The sequence below is a fragment of the Gigantopelta aegis genome, chromosome 4, assembly GCF_016097555.1.
Source record: "Gigantopelta aegis isolate Gae_Host chromosome 4, Gae_host_genome, whole genome shotgun sequence".
Classification (NCBI taxonomy): domain Eukaryota; kingdom Metazoa; phylum Mollusca; class Gastropoda; order Neomphalida; family Peltospiridae; genus Gigantopelta; species Gigantopelta aegis.
The window spans coordinates 95,114,396-95,133,577 of NC_054702.1; the positions used below are offsets into that span (position 1 = coordinate 95,114,396).

Below are 19,182 nucleotides of genomic sequence, written 5' to 3' on the forward strand. Positions count from 1 at the left end.
CCACATACACAAATAGTTATGCAATTGTGCTCATTGTTTTTGTCCAGGAAAGTCTTCAAGAACTGGAGGGTATCAAGGAGGACATTGCCAAGGTCAAGGAGAGAGGTCGTCAGCTGATGGAGCAGTCAGACCCCGAGGGATACCAGGCAATGCAGGCCACACTGACTATGATGACTGACCGCTTGGACAATCTGCAGACCATCGCAGATGATAAGGGAAAACAACTCCAGGTAAGCTGTGGTAAATCATTGCAGCTGTGGATGGCTTGACTTAACTTAGCTTAGTAACTGGTTTAACGTGTCCATATACCACTAGGGTTTCGAACATGCTTATCCCGAGTCCGGCCTCCGATAGGATTGGGGGTCTGACTCGGGACAGGGGATGGCTTGAAAGATGTTTTTAGATGATATATTTTTAACTAATGTTTATGTTAAATAAACATTATTACAGTGATTTCAGAAAAGTGCTGCACTCACCTTCACAGTAAATCTGATTATACAATGTAATTGCTGTTGATGATAAGCAAAAAGTTTGAGAAATATGTCATGTTATTTTTTTTATATTGATTGTTTCTTGTTAGCTCTGCTGACTTAGTAATTCACCATCTCTTTACTTGAAGTCAGTTGTTCACCTATGTGTTGTGTTATTTTTCATTAAGTTCATCTGGTCATGAATTTGTTTGTGTAGGATGCTGCAAGACAAAAGGAGAAGCACAACATTCACCTCCAGGCCTACAAGAAGAGGGTGTCTGAGCTGGAGTCTTGGATGGACGAGATGAAAGTTAGACATGCAACCAGCGGACTCACCACGGAGGGCCCAGAAGCTCTTCAGCAGCAGTTGCAGGACAATAGAGTAACATGTCCATTTGACTTGAGCTTTTATTAGAAATATACCTTTTTCTGGTTTTCTTTTTTTTAATTTAATATTTATATAAAACACTAAGTATATAGTGGCATAATTTGTTTAGCACTTAATAACTGATAAATCTGAACAACAAAGAATTGGGATTGCCACGGTCATAGTTCTTCAAAATTCAGAGTTGGAGGGATGTTTTGACAAAGTTCAGATTGCATACACTTACGAATCACTGAAAATAGTGATGATAGGACTGCATTTAGTACATACATTTTGTTGCAACCATCCTGTTAAATGTGTTTAACATTAAGCACTGAAATCAGTCAAGGGAGTATATTATAGCACTATGGGTCATTTGTCACAATTGAGCTCATGCAAATGTTAGCATATCATGTCCCATCAGTGGTACTTGTCATGAGCACAGCTTTTAATTGTATAAAAACAATGTCCAAGAATTTGGAATTTAATGTTTATTGTTCTGTTTTCCTACAGGAACTGCAGGATGAGATCAACAAGCGCCAACAGCTCATCCACGACCTGGCTCTCCAGTGTGACAATGTTTGTGAATCGGAGTCTCCCGCCACTGCGGAGAAACTGAGGAATCAGCTGGCCAGCATTCAGAACCAGCTGGGAGAGTTCAAACTGGCGGCCATTGACAAGCAGAGTCAGCTGAGGAGCACGATGAAGGAGTCTGAGAAACGCCACAGAGAGATGGAGGACTACGAGTCTAACGTGGCCAAGTTACAGCAGTGGATCACAGACACCAAGCAGATGACCATGTCGCCACTGACTACTGAAGTCAGTGTCAAACTCCCTGAACAGCAGAAACTGCAACAGGTAGGTTCAGTCATTATTATTATTGATTGTTTAAGTACTGACGTATTAAACTTCCCTACTATTGGAGTTGATTAGTTAAGATCATGGGAATTACTGAGATGAAGTAGGTGATTGTATTTCCACTAACAACTGAAGTCATCATCAAACTCCTTGAACAGCAGAATCTGCAGCAGGTATGTTCAATTATTATTATTATTGATTAGTTAAGTACTGGTGTCTTTAGGTTTACATGATACAAGTACGGTAGTATCTACTTGTAGTTATTAGTATTTGTCATCCTTACCTTATACATCCAGCAGCCTATAGTTCTTCCTAGCGTCCATGAACATTGGAGTTTTTTTGTAAATAATTTCAGTTTCATTTGATGATGAAGAAAAGTAAAATTGTTTGGGAAATAAAAAAAAAACTCACTCTTTTTATATGTAATTTGGAACATACTATAGTAAGATGACATTCCCTAGTGGGAAGGACTGTAGTCTAGTTTCATGTCTTGATGACCTATATTTAGTGATTTGATTATTACTCTCTAGGAGTTGGCATCAGATCTGAGTGAGCACCAGCAGCTGGTGAGACAAATCTCTCTGAGTGGCCAGCGATACCAGGAGGCAGGTCACGGCGTGGATGGAGACAGACTGAAGACACCACCTACATTGACTGAGGCCCAGCTTCAGCTCCAGTGGGAGAATCTACAGCGAGACATCAGCAACAAGAAGAGCAACCTAGAGGATATCGTCAGAACCAGGAAACCTGGGGTTAGTGTTGGGAATCTGCATTGGTTATTTGGTTACAAGTACAGAGAAATGGCTTCAGTAAATATTTATGAATCAATGAAATTATAAGAATTTATGGAATGACTTTGTGAAATAGTTTTACTTCATTTACTTATGATACCAATAACACCATTTATATAGTAATACTGCATGTCTGATGGACTTCTGAGCCTTTATTAATGCTTCTTAAAGTTGCTGATGCCATAGTTATCAAGGTACCCATAATATTTTGGTTTCCAATTTCAATTGCAATCTTTATTTCTTTATATATGAATAATTCAAGGAAAATAGCACATTTTAAAACATAAGTAAGAAAGTAAGTTTCAGTAAAGTTCATGTAAAATGCATTTTAAGCTAACATGAACATTAGGACAAAGATCTAAAGATCGAAAGATCACTAAAACATTGTAAATGATATGTAATTTAATGATGCAAAACAGCCCAAAATATTTTACACTATTTAATAACTAGAGTCAGTGCATTTGAACTTTAGAATCTGGAATTGAAAGAGTCAAAATAGATAGATACCATGTTTCTTTTTCTTTATATACTGAACAAAATAAGAAACTTCCGCTAACTTTGCTTGAACATAACTTGATGAAACCAAACCAGGGGAATAATTGTTATATATGCGTTTAAAGAGTGTTCTATGATGCATCGTTTGGTGCAAAAATCATGGCCATAGGTTAACAGAAACAGGGAGAAATTTTGACCAAGTGTGGTAGGGGTTAAAAAAAAAAAAAAAAACCCACTTAATAACGGGTATGACCACCTCTTGAACTGACCACTGCAGTGCATCGCAGGCGCATAGAATTGACTAAAGTGTTGATTTCTGCCTGTGGAATATTGTTCCATTCCTGAATGAGCACTTGACGAAGTTCGTTGACGTTAGCGGGCCAGTCATCAATGAAATCAATGTTATTTGTCCTAAGAAAATTTACAGTGTCTCTAGCTGTATGAGAGGTGGCATTATCATGCTGAAAAATCGAGATGTTGGCGTTGTTATGGAACAGAGGAATGACGTGAGGAGCGAGAATGTCATCGCGGTAACGTTGAGCATTTAAATTGCCATCAATGATGACTAGTGGTGAACGATAACCATGGGCAATGGCTGCCCAGACCATGACAGAACCCCCACCCCCGAAACGATCTCATTCAAGAACACAACAGTCAACATAGCGTTCATTTCTTCTACGGTAGATGCGCACCCTGCCATCACAATGTTGTAAAGAAAATCTGGATTCATCCGAAAAAAGAACGGTATTCCAGCGTCGCCGTATCCAACGAGTGTGTACACGTGCCCAATTAAGACGATTTAGACGATGACGTTGCGTTAAAACGCATCCAACGTAAGGACGTCGTGCATGTAAACCGTTCTCCCGCAGACGATTACGAACAGTTTGCCCACTGATTCGGTTATTATGAAGCCCAGGTGTGCTAGCAAGTAGCAGTGGCAGTTTGTAATCGATTGCGCAAATGCGTGTTCATGATATAGCGGTCTTGACCACGCGTTGTAACACGCGGACGTCCACGACGTGGCAAGTCGTTGGTGCTTCCTGTCGTTCAAAATCTTACGCAAAGATTTCGTATCGCTCGACTAGAACTCCCAACATGCCTTGGAATGTCTTCTGTCGACATGCCAGCATCAAGCATGCCAATCGCCTGTTCGCGTAAATTATTGGGTATTCTTGGCATACTAAAAATGCTACAATGTAAAAAACTTTAATTTTTTTACAAATTTTGAAGCGTTTTCGTTCACTTGACAACAATGTCAGTAAGACAAGTAAAACAAATTGACCGAATACTACACAGGACATGTCGAACCATGCATGCACGTGCAAATTAAATTTCACGTTGTCGACGATTAACAGTGCAAAAATAATCGATAAAATTCATGAATCCTGATAATACAGCTCATGGCTAATACTACCTATATAATTTCATTATACAATGAAGTCTTTAACACAACAAATACTATATGTACAAATCGGAAGTTTCTTTTTTTGTTCAGTATATATATGTTTTTGTTTTGTTTTACAGGAAATAGCAACCTATGGGCTGCATTCCTTTGGATCGAGTGCTGATACAATCCGGAACCTGAATGAAGTGCGGCAGATAATCGGAGATCTTGGAGAATGCTGGGAACAGCTCCAAGACCAGGTGGAACATCGCCAGTTACGACTGGAGGATGCACTGTCCTTCCAGCAACAGTTCCTGCATGCACTACAGAGCATTTCCTCCTGGCTCGACTTCGCAGAACAGCGAGTGCTGGCACCAGACTCCAGCCAGTCCACAGAGACGCAGCTGAGAGAAAATGAAGTAGGTTTGGCAACCACAATACAACTAGCACTATAATATTTCAAACACTTAGTGAAAACTGAACTGTCAGTGTATTTCATTTTAACGTGATTTTCATGCTTATATTCTGTTACGGTTCAAGTATATTACCCTGGGCAAACATGTCATCTGTTTAGGCTGTCTGTCCAGTTTAGTTGTTGGTTTTGTTAGGGTTTTTTGGGTGTGTTTTTTTATCCCACTGACCTCTTTCCTTTCTCTTCTTTGAACATCATCTTATTTCTTCCCAACTTGGCAGCTTCTCTCTATCAACTTCTTTCACTGCCCACCTCTACACCCCAGTCCTTGTCTTTCCAACCACAACAGGTGCTTGTCTCTTATGGCCATCCATGCCATACACCTGCCCATTTTCATAAGCTTTTAGGTGTTAGTTGTTATTAACAGAGAAGTCGGTGTAGTGGCCTTACTGCTCCCCAATGAGTTATTAAAACTTGCACTATATGAATGTAGGAGACAGTACTGGGATACAAACTTAATACCTACCAGCTTGACTTCCGATGTTTTAACCACTGTGTTATGAAGGCCAATCAAAAACAACAAACACAAAACTATCTCATTTCCTTTTGCTATTTGGTATTCGATAAAAGTTTCAGGCAATTTCATTCAACTTTGTTATATACAAAACAATATTTTGCAATGAAAACAATAGTTTAAAGTTTGTTTTGTTTTACCAACACCACTAAAGCACATTAATTTATTAATCATCGGCTACCAAATGTTAAACAGTTGGTAATTTTGATATATAGTCTCAGAGACCCACTAGTATGATAATGTTTTGTTGAAGCAGGTTCAAGTGTACTCTTTATTATTTAGGCTCTTCAGCATGAAATCAAAGCCTTGCAAGGGGAGATAACTAAAATGAGCAATCAGGCACAGCAGCTGTTGGCATCAACTAATCTGCAAAGTCGAGATCTGATCCAGCAGACACTGGCCAGTTTGAATGACAGAGTCATAATGCTAGAAGGCCAAGCCCAGTCCCAAGGGGAGGAACTCCGCAAGGTCAACTCTTTGTGGAAACAGTATCAGGTATGAGTTGTTAAAATAATTATATTCCAGATATGTACACTTTTTGTTTAATCTTAAGTGAATACAATGGAGAGCAATAGATTTTACTTTTTGTTTTCAATTGGCTTTACATTTATACGCATATATAAGTAAAAGTTTACCAACGTTTAGTAAAACTTAATTTCGGCATTACCTTTGGAATTTTACACATTCTTATTTTTATTAGTAGTCATTTTTGGTTAAAATACACAAAATAGAAAATGATTTACCTGCTGAACAATGCTTAACTTGTTTCTGTCAGGATGAGGTTCGCAGTTTACACACAGGACTACAGGAAGCTCAGAAGATGATATCAACCCAGCCTCAGTCCTCATCTCTACCACAGCTCACCACAGAGATGAAGGTTGGTCATTCACTTCTCATATCACTTAAACAACTCAACTACATGTTCACTGTATGACATTTTCTACGGAGAATACAAAACATCTATTAGCACACCCATTATTTAGTTGGTTCATTGATTTCATTTTATAACTTCAAATCCACTTTTTAGGTTTCTGTTCATGTACAAAAATTGGCATTTGATATTTTTAATTGTCTTACTGTTAATTGTGCATTCACACAGTATGATTAGCCTATTTTAATTCACTTCACTGTTATTTCTCTGTGTGTGTCCTCTACAAATCCTATTCTACAAATTGCTACCATGAGAAAACTCCTTATGGTGAAGCAAACTTGAATATTTCATGGGTCTTTCTGGTATCTTCTATACATAAAATATTTTCGTAATGTTGACTGTATTATTGTACTTTCATAAAACATGGGGAGAGGCCATAATATATGCCAGTCCCAAATCCATGTTTGTTTATGGTAATAAAATATATTTAATCCATCTTCCATATATTTTAATGACATAACTGAAGTAATGATGCAAGACAAATCAAAATTAAAATTGTATTGAAAATTATATGGTTAACAAGAAAAGAAATCGCAACCTATTACTGTATAACTATTTAACACAAGTACTTATTACTTACAACATATAGAGCAATTACTTACAACATATAGAGCATGCATGCATTTCCAACTAAAATAACTTAGTTTACTCATAGTTTATATAGGTGATACAAATATTCTGCTTTTAATAGGTGCATACAAATAAAAGCATTTAGACTGATACTAGAAATGTTTTAATTATTTGTATCACTAACAGAATAATGTTTTAAAAAACAAAAAACCCCAATTGTATTGCTTTTAACTAAAGGTTTTGAATCCTGAAGTTGTGGTAAGTTCATAAGAAAAGCTTATTGGTTGAGGAATCACTCAGCTTATGTATTGGTTATTGGTCACCATCATTATGACATAATATATTAGTAGACAAAGCATCATGGTGATGGTTTAGGTTTTAACAGGAAGTTACATGATCACAGTAGCTTTCTGAAAAGTTTACACTGTTGTGTCAAGTATTTGAGAATTAAGTAGTAACGCTTCTTGTGTGGAATGGCTTGAATAAAATCACACACAGAAATGTGTGTGTCCATGCAGTACATATAGCTGTCATCGTGTAGTTTTAGCTAACCATCTTGGAGCATTCAACACAAATCATTGTTAGTTTTGCATTGGTAATTGCCATTCATCATTAGCAGTCAGTGCACATATCATCAGTTTGTTATAATGCTGTTTCATTCTGCTAAAGCTATCATTAATATATTTATTGAAAATCATAATTCACTTTATGACTTGTGACCTACAATAGTTAGTACATTTTGCATGTTTTGTATTAGTATACATATGCTCTTGATGTGATTTTATATAATGAAAATATAAGAATCATATATACTAGAATTCTATAACTTTCTTCAATTCTTGAACTCTGCTATATTGCCAATAGAAATTAATAAAATGGAGTAATTTTCAATAAATCAAGCCATGATCATTGCAAATAATCTACATAACTGATCAAATGCATGCATGTATAATATGTTTTTTAAATGAGGTTGAGATGGAGCAAATATGTGCTCATTTTTATAAAGGACATGACAAACAAACACCTTATTAACCATAAATACTATGTAAAATTGTGTAGTGAAAGTATCAGACTTGAAAAGGCTAGTTTGCTACTATTAAATTGCTTTAACAAGCAGAACCTAAAAATGATGTTAAACTAATATATATTTCTTACACACCCATTGGTGAGAACACCATGCGTTATTTTTAATAACACAAAGTTGTTTACACACGTACGTATGTTAACAATTTCAAGACATACGACTGGCTGCTCCTAGGTAATGACCAGGTCGCCAATGCCATACGTCCAATAATAAAACAGTGTGGTGGAAATCAATTACACTGTAACATATAGTTAACCTGGCAACCATGTGTCTGTGACGCATAAGTCAGCTACAAGTGCAAAGGTTTGTAAATATCTTTTAGTCGATAAAGATGTTAAAATTTGCTTAAAACCTGGTTTTTGAGGATATGTAAGAAATAGAATAATACCTTCGTGTCCGTTAGATACCATTTATCTCACAACTCATTGTTTAAAAATGTATCAAACTCGCTTTCACTCATTAGATACATTTTAAAACAACTCGTTGTGAGATAAATCGTATCTAACGGCCACTCATGTATTATTCTCTATATATACAACATTTTGGAGCTTGCTGAATAGTTTAGCATGCCACGTGACATTATTATCAATTAACATTTTATTTTGAATTTTACATTGAAGTAAGTGGAAATCAATTATTTTTGCTACATCTATATTACTATTACTTTATTCATTATATGTTTATCAGAGAATTGAACACCACTTGCACAATTGTGAAGGACAACTTGAACATTTGAAGAGACGAGAATCAGAGTTAACTGCCCATTATCCACAAGGCACAGTTCCATCTGAACTGAACACATTGCAGACAAACTACATGGATCTACAGAGAAAGGTAGAACTGAATAAGTAATGTACTCATCTGAAACATGCTACATGTCATTTAGAATATAGTTATAAACAAACCATACAGGGTGCAGACCACCAAATCATATCCCACAGAGTGAAGGGATGACTGAATAAATGACTGAATGAATAAATGAATGAATGAATGAATGAATGAATGAATGATGTTTAATGACATACATACCTGGTTAAAATTGCCAGCTACAACCTTTCAAACAACATGTACATCATAGATATAAATGTGGTACACCTTGACTAGAATTAATTGATGAAAATGGGAGCTTAAGTAATTATAGTCTGTCCCACAGAAATTGCATTTTTTCACAGCTATGGAATTTACTACAAATTATTTATTTCTGAACCGATTGATATGTAAGTTGCACAAAAAATAGTGTTTTTTATGATATTTCCAAAATGCCTTTACTTGTCTTCTTATGTCAAACCAAACTGAAATTATTTACAAAAAACTGGGTTTTTTTTAGAATGATGGGACAAAGTATAAATGTGTCATATACAATATTATCTGATACACTGGTCACGAGATACACTAGATCAAATCAAATTATAAGAATATAATAGAAAATTGAAGCTACATTTTATGACAGCAAATAATGTGACATACCTCACCAAATAATTTTTCACATAAAGGTGATGGACAGGAAAGCCAGCCTACTGCAGTCAACATCTCAGCAGGAGCAGTACGCTACCTTACTCAATGACTACACCGAGTTTATCTTGACCGCTGAGGGCAAATTACAGACCGACTCTATCTCCAGCACAGATCTTGCCCATCTCAAACAACAGCTCAGTTCACATAAGGTAGGTCCAGTGGAAGCTAAATTTATTATTATTGACACTCTCTGTATTTTTCACTAATGTTGCCATAGATGCTAGTCTAGATTGAAGTTACATTCATGATGTTGATCCATTAGAAGATGCTTGCTTTAAACAAGCACTTTAAAGAAAATCTGATTCCACTAATTATTCTCTCATTTGAAGTAAAGTTTGATGTATTTAATTAATCCATTAGCACATTGATTAATTAATTATCTTATATTGTATCTCAAACATTTTATAATTGTTACAGAGTTTTAAAAAAAGCTAAATTTTTTCATTAACAGCAAGCCTTAAGAAGACTTTTACACAGACAGGACAGCACATATTCCAACATTTTATTTACTACTCATGTCTCTCATTTACTTCACCATGTTATGTTTTCTTATTGCAGGATTTCTTCAGCGATCTAGAAGTGCACAAGGCCATGCTGGACTCCATGGCTTCCCAGTGTGACCCCACCTCCCAGGAGGACCACCAGGCACAGCACTCACGTCTTAGCAACCAGACCCATGTTCTAGTCGATCAGGCCAGTCTTCACGGTCAGCGGCTGGAGCGGCTGGTCCGACAGTGGTCCGAGCTGGACACCATGTACACTCACCTTCAGCAGGTGTTGTCCAGCATCGAGCAGCAGATCCCCAAACCGGTGGCCAGTGGTGACTCCCTGGCGACCATCCAGGAGAAGCTGACGACGTACCAGCGCCTGCAGAAGCAGCTGGGAGAGGAGAAGGGTGCCGTGTTTGAGGTGGTGGATCGTGGTAAGCAGATCCTGCACAGCGTCAACTGTCCCACGCTGGAGGCTTTGGTCACAGACATGGCCGACAAGTGGGTCGACTTGAACACACGGCTCACACAGGAGCTCAAGAAGTGAGTTGGAAGATGTCATTGCTTGTCAATCTGTGCCATAGTATAGCATCTTTTTTTCTGTCTATTCTTTCTACTGACTACAAGATATATATGTCATTTTAGTTGCTGAAAAGGCTCTATTTGACAAAAACATGTTACAATAAGGAACAAATTCAGCACAATCCTTTTAATAAAAAGAAAGAGTTGTTATTTTGTTGCTGGATTCAACAGCAAACTCAGCACATCCCCTTTAACTGAAATAAATACGGTTGTTATATTTGTTGCTGGATTCAACATATCATGTTTAATTTTAGAGTTTTTACAATATAATTCAATATCAAATCAATTTTTATTACAATTAATTACATTTATTATACTCACATGTTCAGTAATTGTTATACTTCATATTCATTTATCCTTTGACTTTCACTATATATAAATTGGTGTACTAGTTTTATCATCTTAGAAGTCAGAATATATTTTAGACCTATGTATATTATTATTTCCTTAGAATGGAAACTTTGGGAGATCAACTGCAGACATTTGAAGCAGAGGCAACCATCTTGAATTCATGGCTTGCCACAGCAAAGATGAAACTTGCCAGTATGAAACAGCTAACAGAAAAAGACCGACAAAGCATGGCTGCCATTAGAACCAAAGTGGAGAAACTTTTGGTAGGCACTAGACAGTAAAGTTATGTGCATGTAGTGTTAGTATGTATTGTTATTATGCATAAAGTGCCTTTGTTTTGTCATTCTCTCATAACTCATATGTTAAGTAAACGTTTAAAGCTTATGTTATAAAAATTGTTTGTAAACAGAATATGAAAATAATTTTTAAAACCCATAAAAATAGTAATTACGATCAAATGTGGCATAGATGTGTTAGTGATATTGAATGTCAGCTGGAAGAGGCAAATATATACCTTTTTGGTTCAGTGAGTGAGTATCAGCATTAGTATGATGTGTAATGCTTTTTGGCATTACATTTTACTATTACTACTTGGAGTACAGTGAAATCCATGTAAACCAAACACCTACAGGAACAAGTAAAAAGTGAAAAGTGCTAATTTAATGGGTGTCCAGTTTAGAGAGGTTCTGTTCTTTACTGATATAAAAGGGACTGTGAAAAACATCTGGTTTTGAGAGAATTCATGTTTATTGAGGGTCTGCTTTTGAGAGGTTTCATTATGAAAAGTTATTGCATTTTCCTTTACTGGCCTAGTTAGTTCTTATGTCGTTGTTATCTTAGAACTGAAGCACTGCACATTATGACTTCGAGAACTCCAACAAGCCAGCTAACCAACCAACCAATGTATATAAAATAACTACTTTCCACATAATATAACTACTTATCTATCCATCAAATGATACATGACTTGGGACCTGCTTGGGTGTGTTTAATACTGGTACCCATCACACTTCTAGTTGACTTCTTAAAGTATTGCCTCTGTGACATCATAACACTAAATTACATCCATTATAATAAGACAGATTACTAAATGTTACCACCTTCACTTGTCTTGCCAGGAGTTCCAGAAGGAGGTGGAGAACCAGCTTCCACTGAAGAACAAAGTTATCACAGTCGGCCGACAGCTCCTCCAGAACAAGAACTACAACACCACGGGTCTGGATGACCGCCTGGCTCAGTTTGAAGACGAATGGGAACACCTGCAACACGACATCAGACAGACCGAGGAGTTCCTACACCAGGCTCAGATGGACCTGATGCCATCGAGGCAGGCGTTGCATGAGCTGGAGTCCTGGCTGGAGGAGATCAAGGAGTCTTTACAAGTGGACAGAGAAAAACCAGTCAAAACACTGGCAGATATTGAAGTGATGCTGAAGAAATATAAAGTAAGATTGATTTGGATATTTGGTGCTTATATACCTTCAGATTTTTTAAATTTCGTTTTAAAGAAGGAATATACATTTATGTTTTAATTTAATAACTTGAAGTTACAAATCACATATTCATCTAGCATCCAATTAATCACATATTCATCTAGCATCCAATTACAAAGTGTCCATTGAACTCTTAAGTAACATTGATTAGGATGTCTGTTGTTTATACTTTCAATTTTTTTTTTTTTTAAGTTTCATTTTAAAGACGGAATATGTACTTTTATAGATCAAGTTTGATTTTCATGGCAAATTACCCATTTTTGACAAAGTTATGGCCTGTGATCTTAGGATATATGCAACTTTGTTGGGTCCGGTAGACCTCATGCAGGGATATGACTTAGAAGACAGTGTATTAATTTTCTTGTTCAGATTTGAACATCATACATATGAGGTATGACACCTATGATTTCTCCATTGCCAGGGATACAAAATTGAGCTGTCCAGTAAACAGATGACGATGGACTTTGTAAACCAGTCCATTCTTCAGCCAATGCCCCAGGATCCAACAGAAGACTTTGAGAAGGTTGACTTTGGTGAGAAGCTGGCAGAGTTGAACCGACAGTGGAAGAAAGCAATGACAGATGTTGGTGACCGTCTGCACAGTCTAGAACAACTGCAGGCACGCTACGATGAGTATGAACAAGCCCTGTTGCAGCTTCAGTCATGGTTCCATGAACAAGAAGACAAAATTAAGAAGTACCAGTTGATTGGACACGGAGTAGCTGTAAAACAGACGTTGAAGGAATGTAAAGTGAGTTTTATTTAAAATGCTGAATTGTTGTACTAGTAGAAACAGGAAAAATTATATGGTTTTTTAATGTTAATATTTATAGTTTCCAAATAAAGTATGTGAGGTATAGAAAGAAAAAAGAAATGAAGATTGGTTTTGTATTTAGAAGCTCAAATATATAAATGTCCTGAAAATGAGATATGGGACCAATGACCAATGTACTTTTTGTGCAGGGTTTTGTTAAACATCCCTTCATCTATCCATACATCTATGCATCCACCCACCCACCCAACCAACAACCTATCCATCTATTAATTCATTAATACATCCATCTATCTATCCATCCATTCTCCCTTTCATTCATATTTTATGCCATAATGAATGAATGAGCACCTGAAAAAACTGCACTATTTATCAGATAATGTAACACTATCCTAAAAACTAAGACAACATGACTTGTGCTTGAGATGTTAATACTGTGCTAAATTTTTAACAGATTGTGATTATTATTCAAATTGCTTTAAGTTGTCATTACTATAAAAGAATACATAAGTTCACTATGTTTATTCAGGCGATGCAGGAGCACATCAAGAACAAGGAATCTGACCTGGAAGGTGTGAAGAAACTGGCTGGAGAGCTGATAGACCTGAGTGCAGATTCCCCTGGCTGTCAGCGCAGTGTCCGGGAGAGCATCGAGGACCTGAATCGCCAGTGGCTCTACCTGGAGGAGCAGCTACTTAACGTGGATCACCTGCTGCATGACATGCTGGGGCAGTGGGAGAGATACAGCTCCGAGTTGCAGGACATCAACCAGCTGCTCACACAGACCGAGTACTGTCTCAACCAGTACAGTCTGGTGGGAGGGGACATCAACACGCTCCGGGCTCAGGCAGACAAACTCAAGGTCAGTAGTGTAGTGGTTAAGCTGTCAGCCTTAAGACTGTTTGAGGGGTGTGACATAGCCCAGTGGTAAAGCGTTCACTTGATGTGTGGTCGGTCTGGGATCGATCCCAGTCGGTGGGCCCATTGGGCTATTTCTCGCTCCAGCTAGTGCACTACGACTGGTATATCAAAGGCCGTAGTATGTGTTGTCAGGTCTGTGGGATGGTGCATATAAAAGATCCCTTGCTGTTAATCGAAAAGAGTAGCCCATGAAGTGGCGACAGCAGGTTTCCTCTCTCAATATCTGTGTGGTCCTTAACCATATGTCCAACGCCATATAACCATACATAAAAAGTGTTGAGTGTGTTGTTAAATAAAACATTTCCTTAAGGCTGGTTGAGTGCTTTAATGGCTCATTGGTAGGGTGTAAGATCACTACACTATCGTTTCTTTCACTAGCCAGTTACTAGAGTAAAGTTTGTTTAATGATTTCCTAACACACTATTCAGTCATTGCCTGTGAATTGTCAATTATGTAATCGGATATATGGTTAAAGAAAAAAATGCTTTAATAATTTTGGTGGCCATCTTGGATTTCACCACCTGGTAGTGTTAGACCACATTTTTAAGAGGGCCACCTCTGCTACTTTTATTCTGAACGCGTTAAAGATATAAAAGAAACCTTCAAACATTTGTCTTCTTAAATTGGTTACAGAATTGTATTAATTTTCCATTACTATATGCTGGTGTTTTAAATCAGTAACAATTTGGTCTTGTAGATGCACATTTGCCACTCTGGAAAGCACATACTACAAATTTAAAAATGTAATTCATTACACATCTGTGGTGAGAAAGACCCAGACTGAAACCCTTTTTCTATTTTTATTTTGTGTGATGTTACAGTAATGATATCTTATACTTTGATTTTTATTTTATGTACAGAATCTTGAGTCCGAGCTAGCTCACTACGAGGACCAGCTGGAATCCTTTGTTGCCCTGGCCAACCAGCTGACACAAGTCTGTGAGGATCCAGTCCGAACAGAGATACAGAAAACAGTTGCCGACATTCAGACAAAGTTTGTGTATTTCCTTTACTTATATTTATTAATTGACCTAAAGATTTCTCATTGTTTAATCTATATTTATATGACTGAAGGTTAAGGTCATGCAGAAAATATTACTTTGCAGCATAAATTAATATTTATTAGCCATGCTTAAGGAGTCATTAATGGTTAAGGTCATGATATAAGATTTACTGTTTGTTATAACTTAAATGATGACTTTTGATTCTTGTTAGGTTTATGATAAAAACATTAATATTAAAATTTTATTTTGTGGCCTATTGACAGTTGAGACCTTTTTCAGTGTGATGTCTCTGTATTATACTTTTGTTATGTTTTATTGTTACAGGAGGCGGCAGTTGGCTCGTGAGTTGGCTATTAAACGAAAACAGTTTGATGACTGTCTGCACCACTGGCAGCTCTATGAGACTCAGTACAATGAGATCCGAGGTTGGCTGGACGGCAAGGAGAGACTCTGTCAAGATCTTGCAGGATTGAGGGACGATCCTAGCAAACAAGGAGAATGCTTTGAACAGTGCAAGGTAACATTATTCTAAACCTCTTGATGAATGTGTTATGTTAATGAGAATTTGTCACGGGCTTCATCTTACTTTATGTCGAATACTAAAACCTTTTACGTTGTTAACAAATGATAATGATTTTTTAATAATCATCCTTAATCAGGACTGTAATAAGATCCAGATGTTTCCAGACTTTCAGATTTGATCACTATCTCAAACTCTTTCTATCCTCATTCAATGATGAAAAGCTGACAATAACATTTAAAAACCTTGCAAAGTTTTCTTAATTATTTGAAATTATTATACTTACAAAGTCATTACTTGGTGGTGTTTTTTAATACATTCACATAAATTTATGGTACAAAATGTAAAATTGTCATTGTTCAATAAATATTCTGGGTTCAAGTACATATTTGTGATGTAGAAAATTGTGCAAACAACTGTTATGTGTGTGTATACATTTCACTACTTGAGGTTGGCCATGAGTGATGCAAAATTTATATGCAGACATTTTGTTTCAAGGTTTACAGTATCAAGTAGAGTTGATATCTAGACCTGTCCATTTAGATTAGTTCACTTTTATTCTATATTTGCAGCAACTGCAGATGGAACTGGACAATGTCCAGACCCAGGTGTCCGATCTGTATCGACTGAGTGACGAGCTTGCCCAACACATGGACACTTCAACCATTGCTATTCTGACCTCACGTCAGACGTTGTTGGAACAGAGACTGATGAACCTGAGACAGATGCTGTCCACCCAGTCCGACACCCTCAAACAAGACATGTCGCAGCTGAGTCACTTCAGTGAGGTGTTCGACTTCATCAACAACTTCCTCACCTACGCCGAAAACATCTTGGGAGCTGAAGACCCTAACAAATCAGCCGATGAGTCTGACCTCCGCAGCCGCATGGACCAGCTCAAGGATCTTCTGAGCCAGTTCAATACCAACTCAGACAGGTTAGATGGTCTGAATGGACTGGGGTACCGACTTGCTCTCTGTGATGGCGATGCCAATAGACTGAGTGATCTGAATCATCGCTGGTACAATCTGTATGGCGAGTGTAAAGAGAGGTGTAGGACTCTCCAGGGCAACATGCTGGTTCAGCAAGACTTCACAGAGAAGTGTGAGTCTTGGATGACCTTCCTCGCTCAGACGGAACAAGACCTGGCACTGGAGATTGGAGACAACCTGGCTGATTTACTTGACCAGCAGAGAAAGTGTGAGGTATAAAGTGCTTTTTATATCGGTTTTCCTTTCTTTTCTTTCTATTAAGAGATGTTCTAGAAATGTGAGTTAGACAGCATTAAAATGCTTTCTATATCTGTGAGAAATTAAAAAACAAAAAATCATAACTGTTTCTTCATATTGTCTCAACTTATTAACGCCAAATGCAAAAGGTAAATATAGCATATTCTGGCTCTAATATGTCAGTTTGTGTGCAAAACTGTGGTATAGGTACAGTGAAATACATGTATATATGTTATAAGTTCAAATTTATTGCATGCCTATTACTTTCGCATAATTATCAGAAATTTGTGGGTCGACTATACATAATTCTGTATGAATACCATGGAAGAAGTTATAATATATATATATATATATATATATATATATATATAAAAAATTATTTTTCCAGAAATTTGAATCTGATATGTATGCACGACAGCAAGTTCTACATGCTATAATAAATGATGGCCAGCAAATGTTGAAAACAGGAGATGTAGAAGATGAGGAGGAATTTAAGCAAAAACTTCAGTTATTGGCTGAACAATGGCAGAGTGTGTCCAGAAGAGCCAATCAGAGAAAGGCTATCATTGACAATACCATTAAACAATGGAAGATGTTCAATTCTCTAAGTGAGCAGCTTCGTGATTGGCTAAATAGGCAAGAAAAGGACCTGGAGTCATATCAGTTTGAATCAGCATCCTTGCAGCAAATAAGAAACCTTCTTGAGAAAGTTAGGGTATGTTGGTTATCACTAAATAGAAGGCTTGGATAGTTGACAAATTTATACAAATTCTTTGTAAAATATTGTGTGTTATAGTAATGAGATTTATATTATAAAAACACACATTTTATTTCATAATTTCCATCTCTTTTTTTCTGACATCTTTTTTTTGTTTGAATATATGTAGTTATATGGTTTATTGTGCATAATTAATTAAATAAACTTGCATTATTCATAATCATACTCATGTTTATATATACTTGTGTAATTAGTATTTATCTAATGCTTACATGTGACACTAAATAGTCGTTACTTTTTGCATTTACCATAGTTTGACACCCAATAGCCGATGTATTTTTCATGCTGGGGTGTCGTTAAACATTCATTCATTCCAAATAGCCGGTGTATGTTTTGTGCTCAGGTCTCATTAAAGATTCATTCATTCATTCATTTATTTGTGCATGTGTATATTAGTTATATATTTTATTTTATTATTTTTGTTATATATACATAATTTATTGTTTTTTCTAGAACACTCAGGGAGAGCTCCGGCTGCAGGAAGACAACCTGAAGAAGGTCCGTGACCTTGGCAACACCTTGCTCCAGCGAGCGGATGGGGATGCTGCGGAGGAGCTGAAGGTGTGCCTGGCCCAGCTACAACACAGCTACCTGGAGACCTTCTCCCAGCTGGAGGAGCACCGCGCCCACCTGGAGGAGGTGCTCAAGGAGTGGAAGGAGTGTGAGGAGGACATTGAGGACATTCTCGGCTGGCTGAAGGAGACGAGGAAGTCTCTTTCTTCAGAACTTCCATCGAAGTACGATGACTTGCAGTCAGACCTCAGCATCTGCAAGGTAAAAACATGCTGCATTTTCCAAGGCAGTATCCAGTACTATCATTGTCATTTTAATTGATAGCAATTGTTTGGTGAGGTTTTCTTGGTTTTTATTGTCCCCAAAACCATTAGTAAAGTCAACATTCAGGGGCCGCAAGTCATTGCTTTACATTATATACATGTACATATAAACATACATACATTTCTTCAGAACTTCCATTGAAGTATGATGACTTGCAGTCGGAACTCAGCATCTGCAAGGTAAAGACATGCTGCATTTTCCAAGGCAGTATCCAGTACTATCATTGTCATTGTCATACATATGTTTATTGCCATATATGTATTTTTTATTTGTTCATAAATGTACATATTGTAATTCTGTATTGTTTGTACCTGAGGGCCTCAGGGAAGTTAGTTTTTGCTAACTGTGTTACCCTCATTAAATAAAGAATTTATTATTATTATTATGTAAATATAAACGTACATGTTATTTATACATGTGCGCATATGCATGCATGCATACACACACATACATGTGTACATGTACCTGTACACAAGCATTTTATAATGTTTTTTGAAGTCATAAAAAATATATCATTAAGCAAGAAACATCTTAGTATGTTACTTAGATTTAGAATATGACAAAATTATATAAAAAATGATGTCCTTTGTTCATATATATGAGTAGAATAATAATAATAATAATAATAATAATAATAATAATGGTTATATTTGTATTTTATTTTTCCTGGGTGTTAATGGTGACTACATTTCCGTAAATGTTTATTAAATCATTGAAAACTAGAATTATGACAATGGATTCATTATTTTTGGGCGGTAT

The 19,182-nt window shown here is 36.8% G+C and overlaps 1 protein-coding gene across 7 annotated transcripts in view; it reads left to right on the forward strand.

Annotated features, from left to right (window-relative positions):
• LOC121371466 (nesprin-1-like) overlaps positions 1 to 19,182 on the forward strand; it is a 191,958-nt gene that overhangs the window by 151,133 nt on the left and 21,643 nt on the right. For 6 of the 7 annotated variants that reach the window (XM_041497379.1, XM_041497385.1, XM_041497382.1 and 3 more), the window contains 20 exons: positions 48 to 230; positions 688 to 852; positions 1,348 to 1,692; positions 2,223 to 2,444; positions 4,503 to 4,781; positions 5,631 to 5,843; positions 6,124 to 6,225; positions 7,087 to 7,107; positions 8,621 to 8,767; positions 9,427 to 9,597; positions 10,007 to 10,479; positions 10,970 to 11,132; positions 11,988 to 12,314; positions 12,784 to 13,113; positions 13,664 to 13,996; positions 14,916 to 15,049; positions 15,384 to 15,576; positions 16,152 to 16,784; positions 17,197 to 17,523; positions 18,040 to 18,360. In XM_041497379.1, coding sequence (XP_041353313.1) covers positions 48 to 230; positions 688 to 852; positions 1,348 to 1,692; positions 2,223 to 2,444; positions 4,503 to 4,781; positions 5,631 to 5,843; positions 6,124 to 6,225; positions 7,087 to 7,107; positions 8,621 to 8,767; positions 9,427 to 9,597; positions 10,007 to 10,479; positions 10,970 to 11,132; positions 11,988 to 12,314; positions 12,784 to 13,113; positions 13,664 to 13,996; positions 14,916 to 15,049; positions 15,384 to 15,576; positions 16,152 to 16,784; positions 17,197 to 17,523; positions 18,040 to 18,360 — 5,082 coding nt within the window. The remainder of the gene's footprint in view (positions 1 to 47; positions 231 to 687; positions 853 to 1,347; positions 1,693 to 2,222; positions 2,445 to 4,502; positions 4,782 to 5,630; positions 5,844 to 6,123; positions 6,226 to 7,086; positions 7,108 to 8,620; positions 8,768 to 9,426; positions 9,598 to 10,006; positions 10,480 to 10,969; positions 11,133 to 11,987; positions 12,315 to 12,783; positions 13,114 to 13,663; positions 13,997 to 14,915; positions 15,050 to 15,383; positions 15,577 to 16,151; positions 16,785 to 17,196; positions 17,524 to 18,039; positions 18,361 to 19,182) is intronic. The other variant, XM_041497381.1, reaches the window with a different exon arrangement.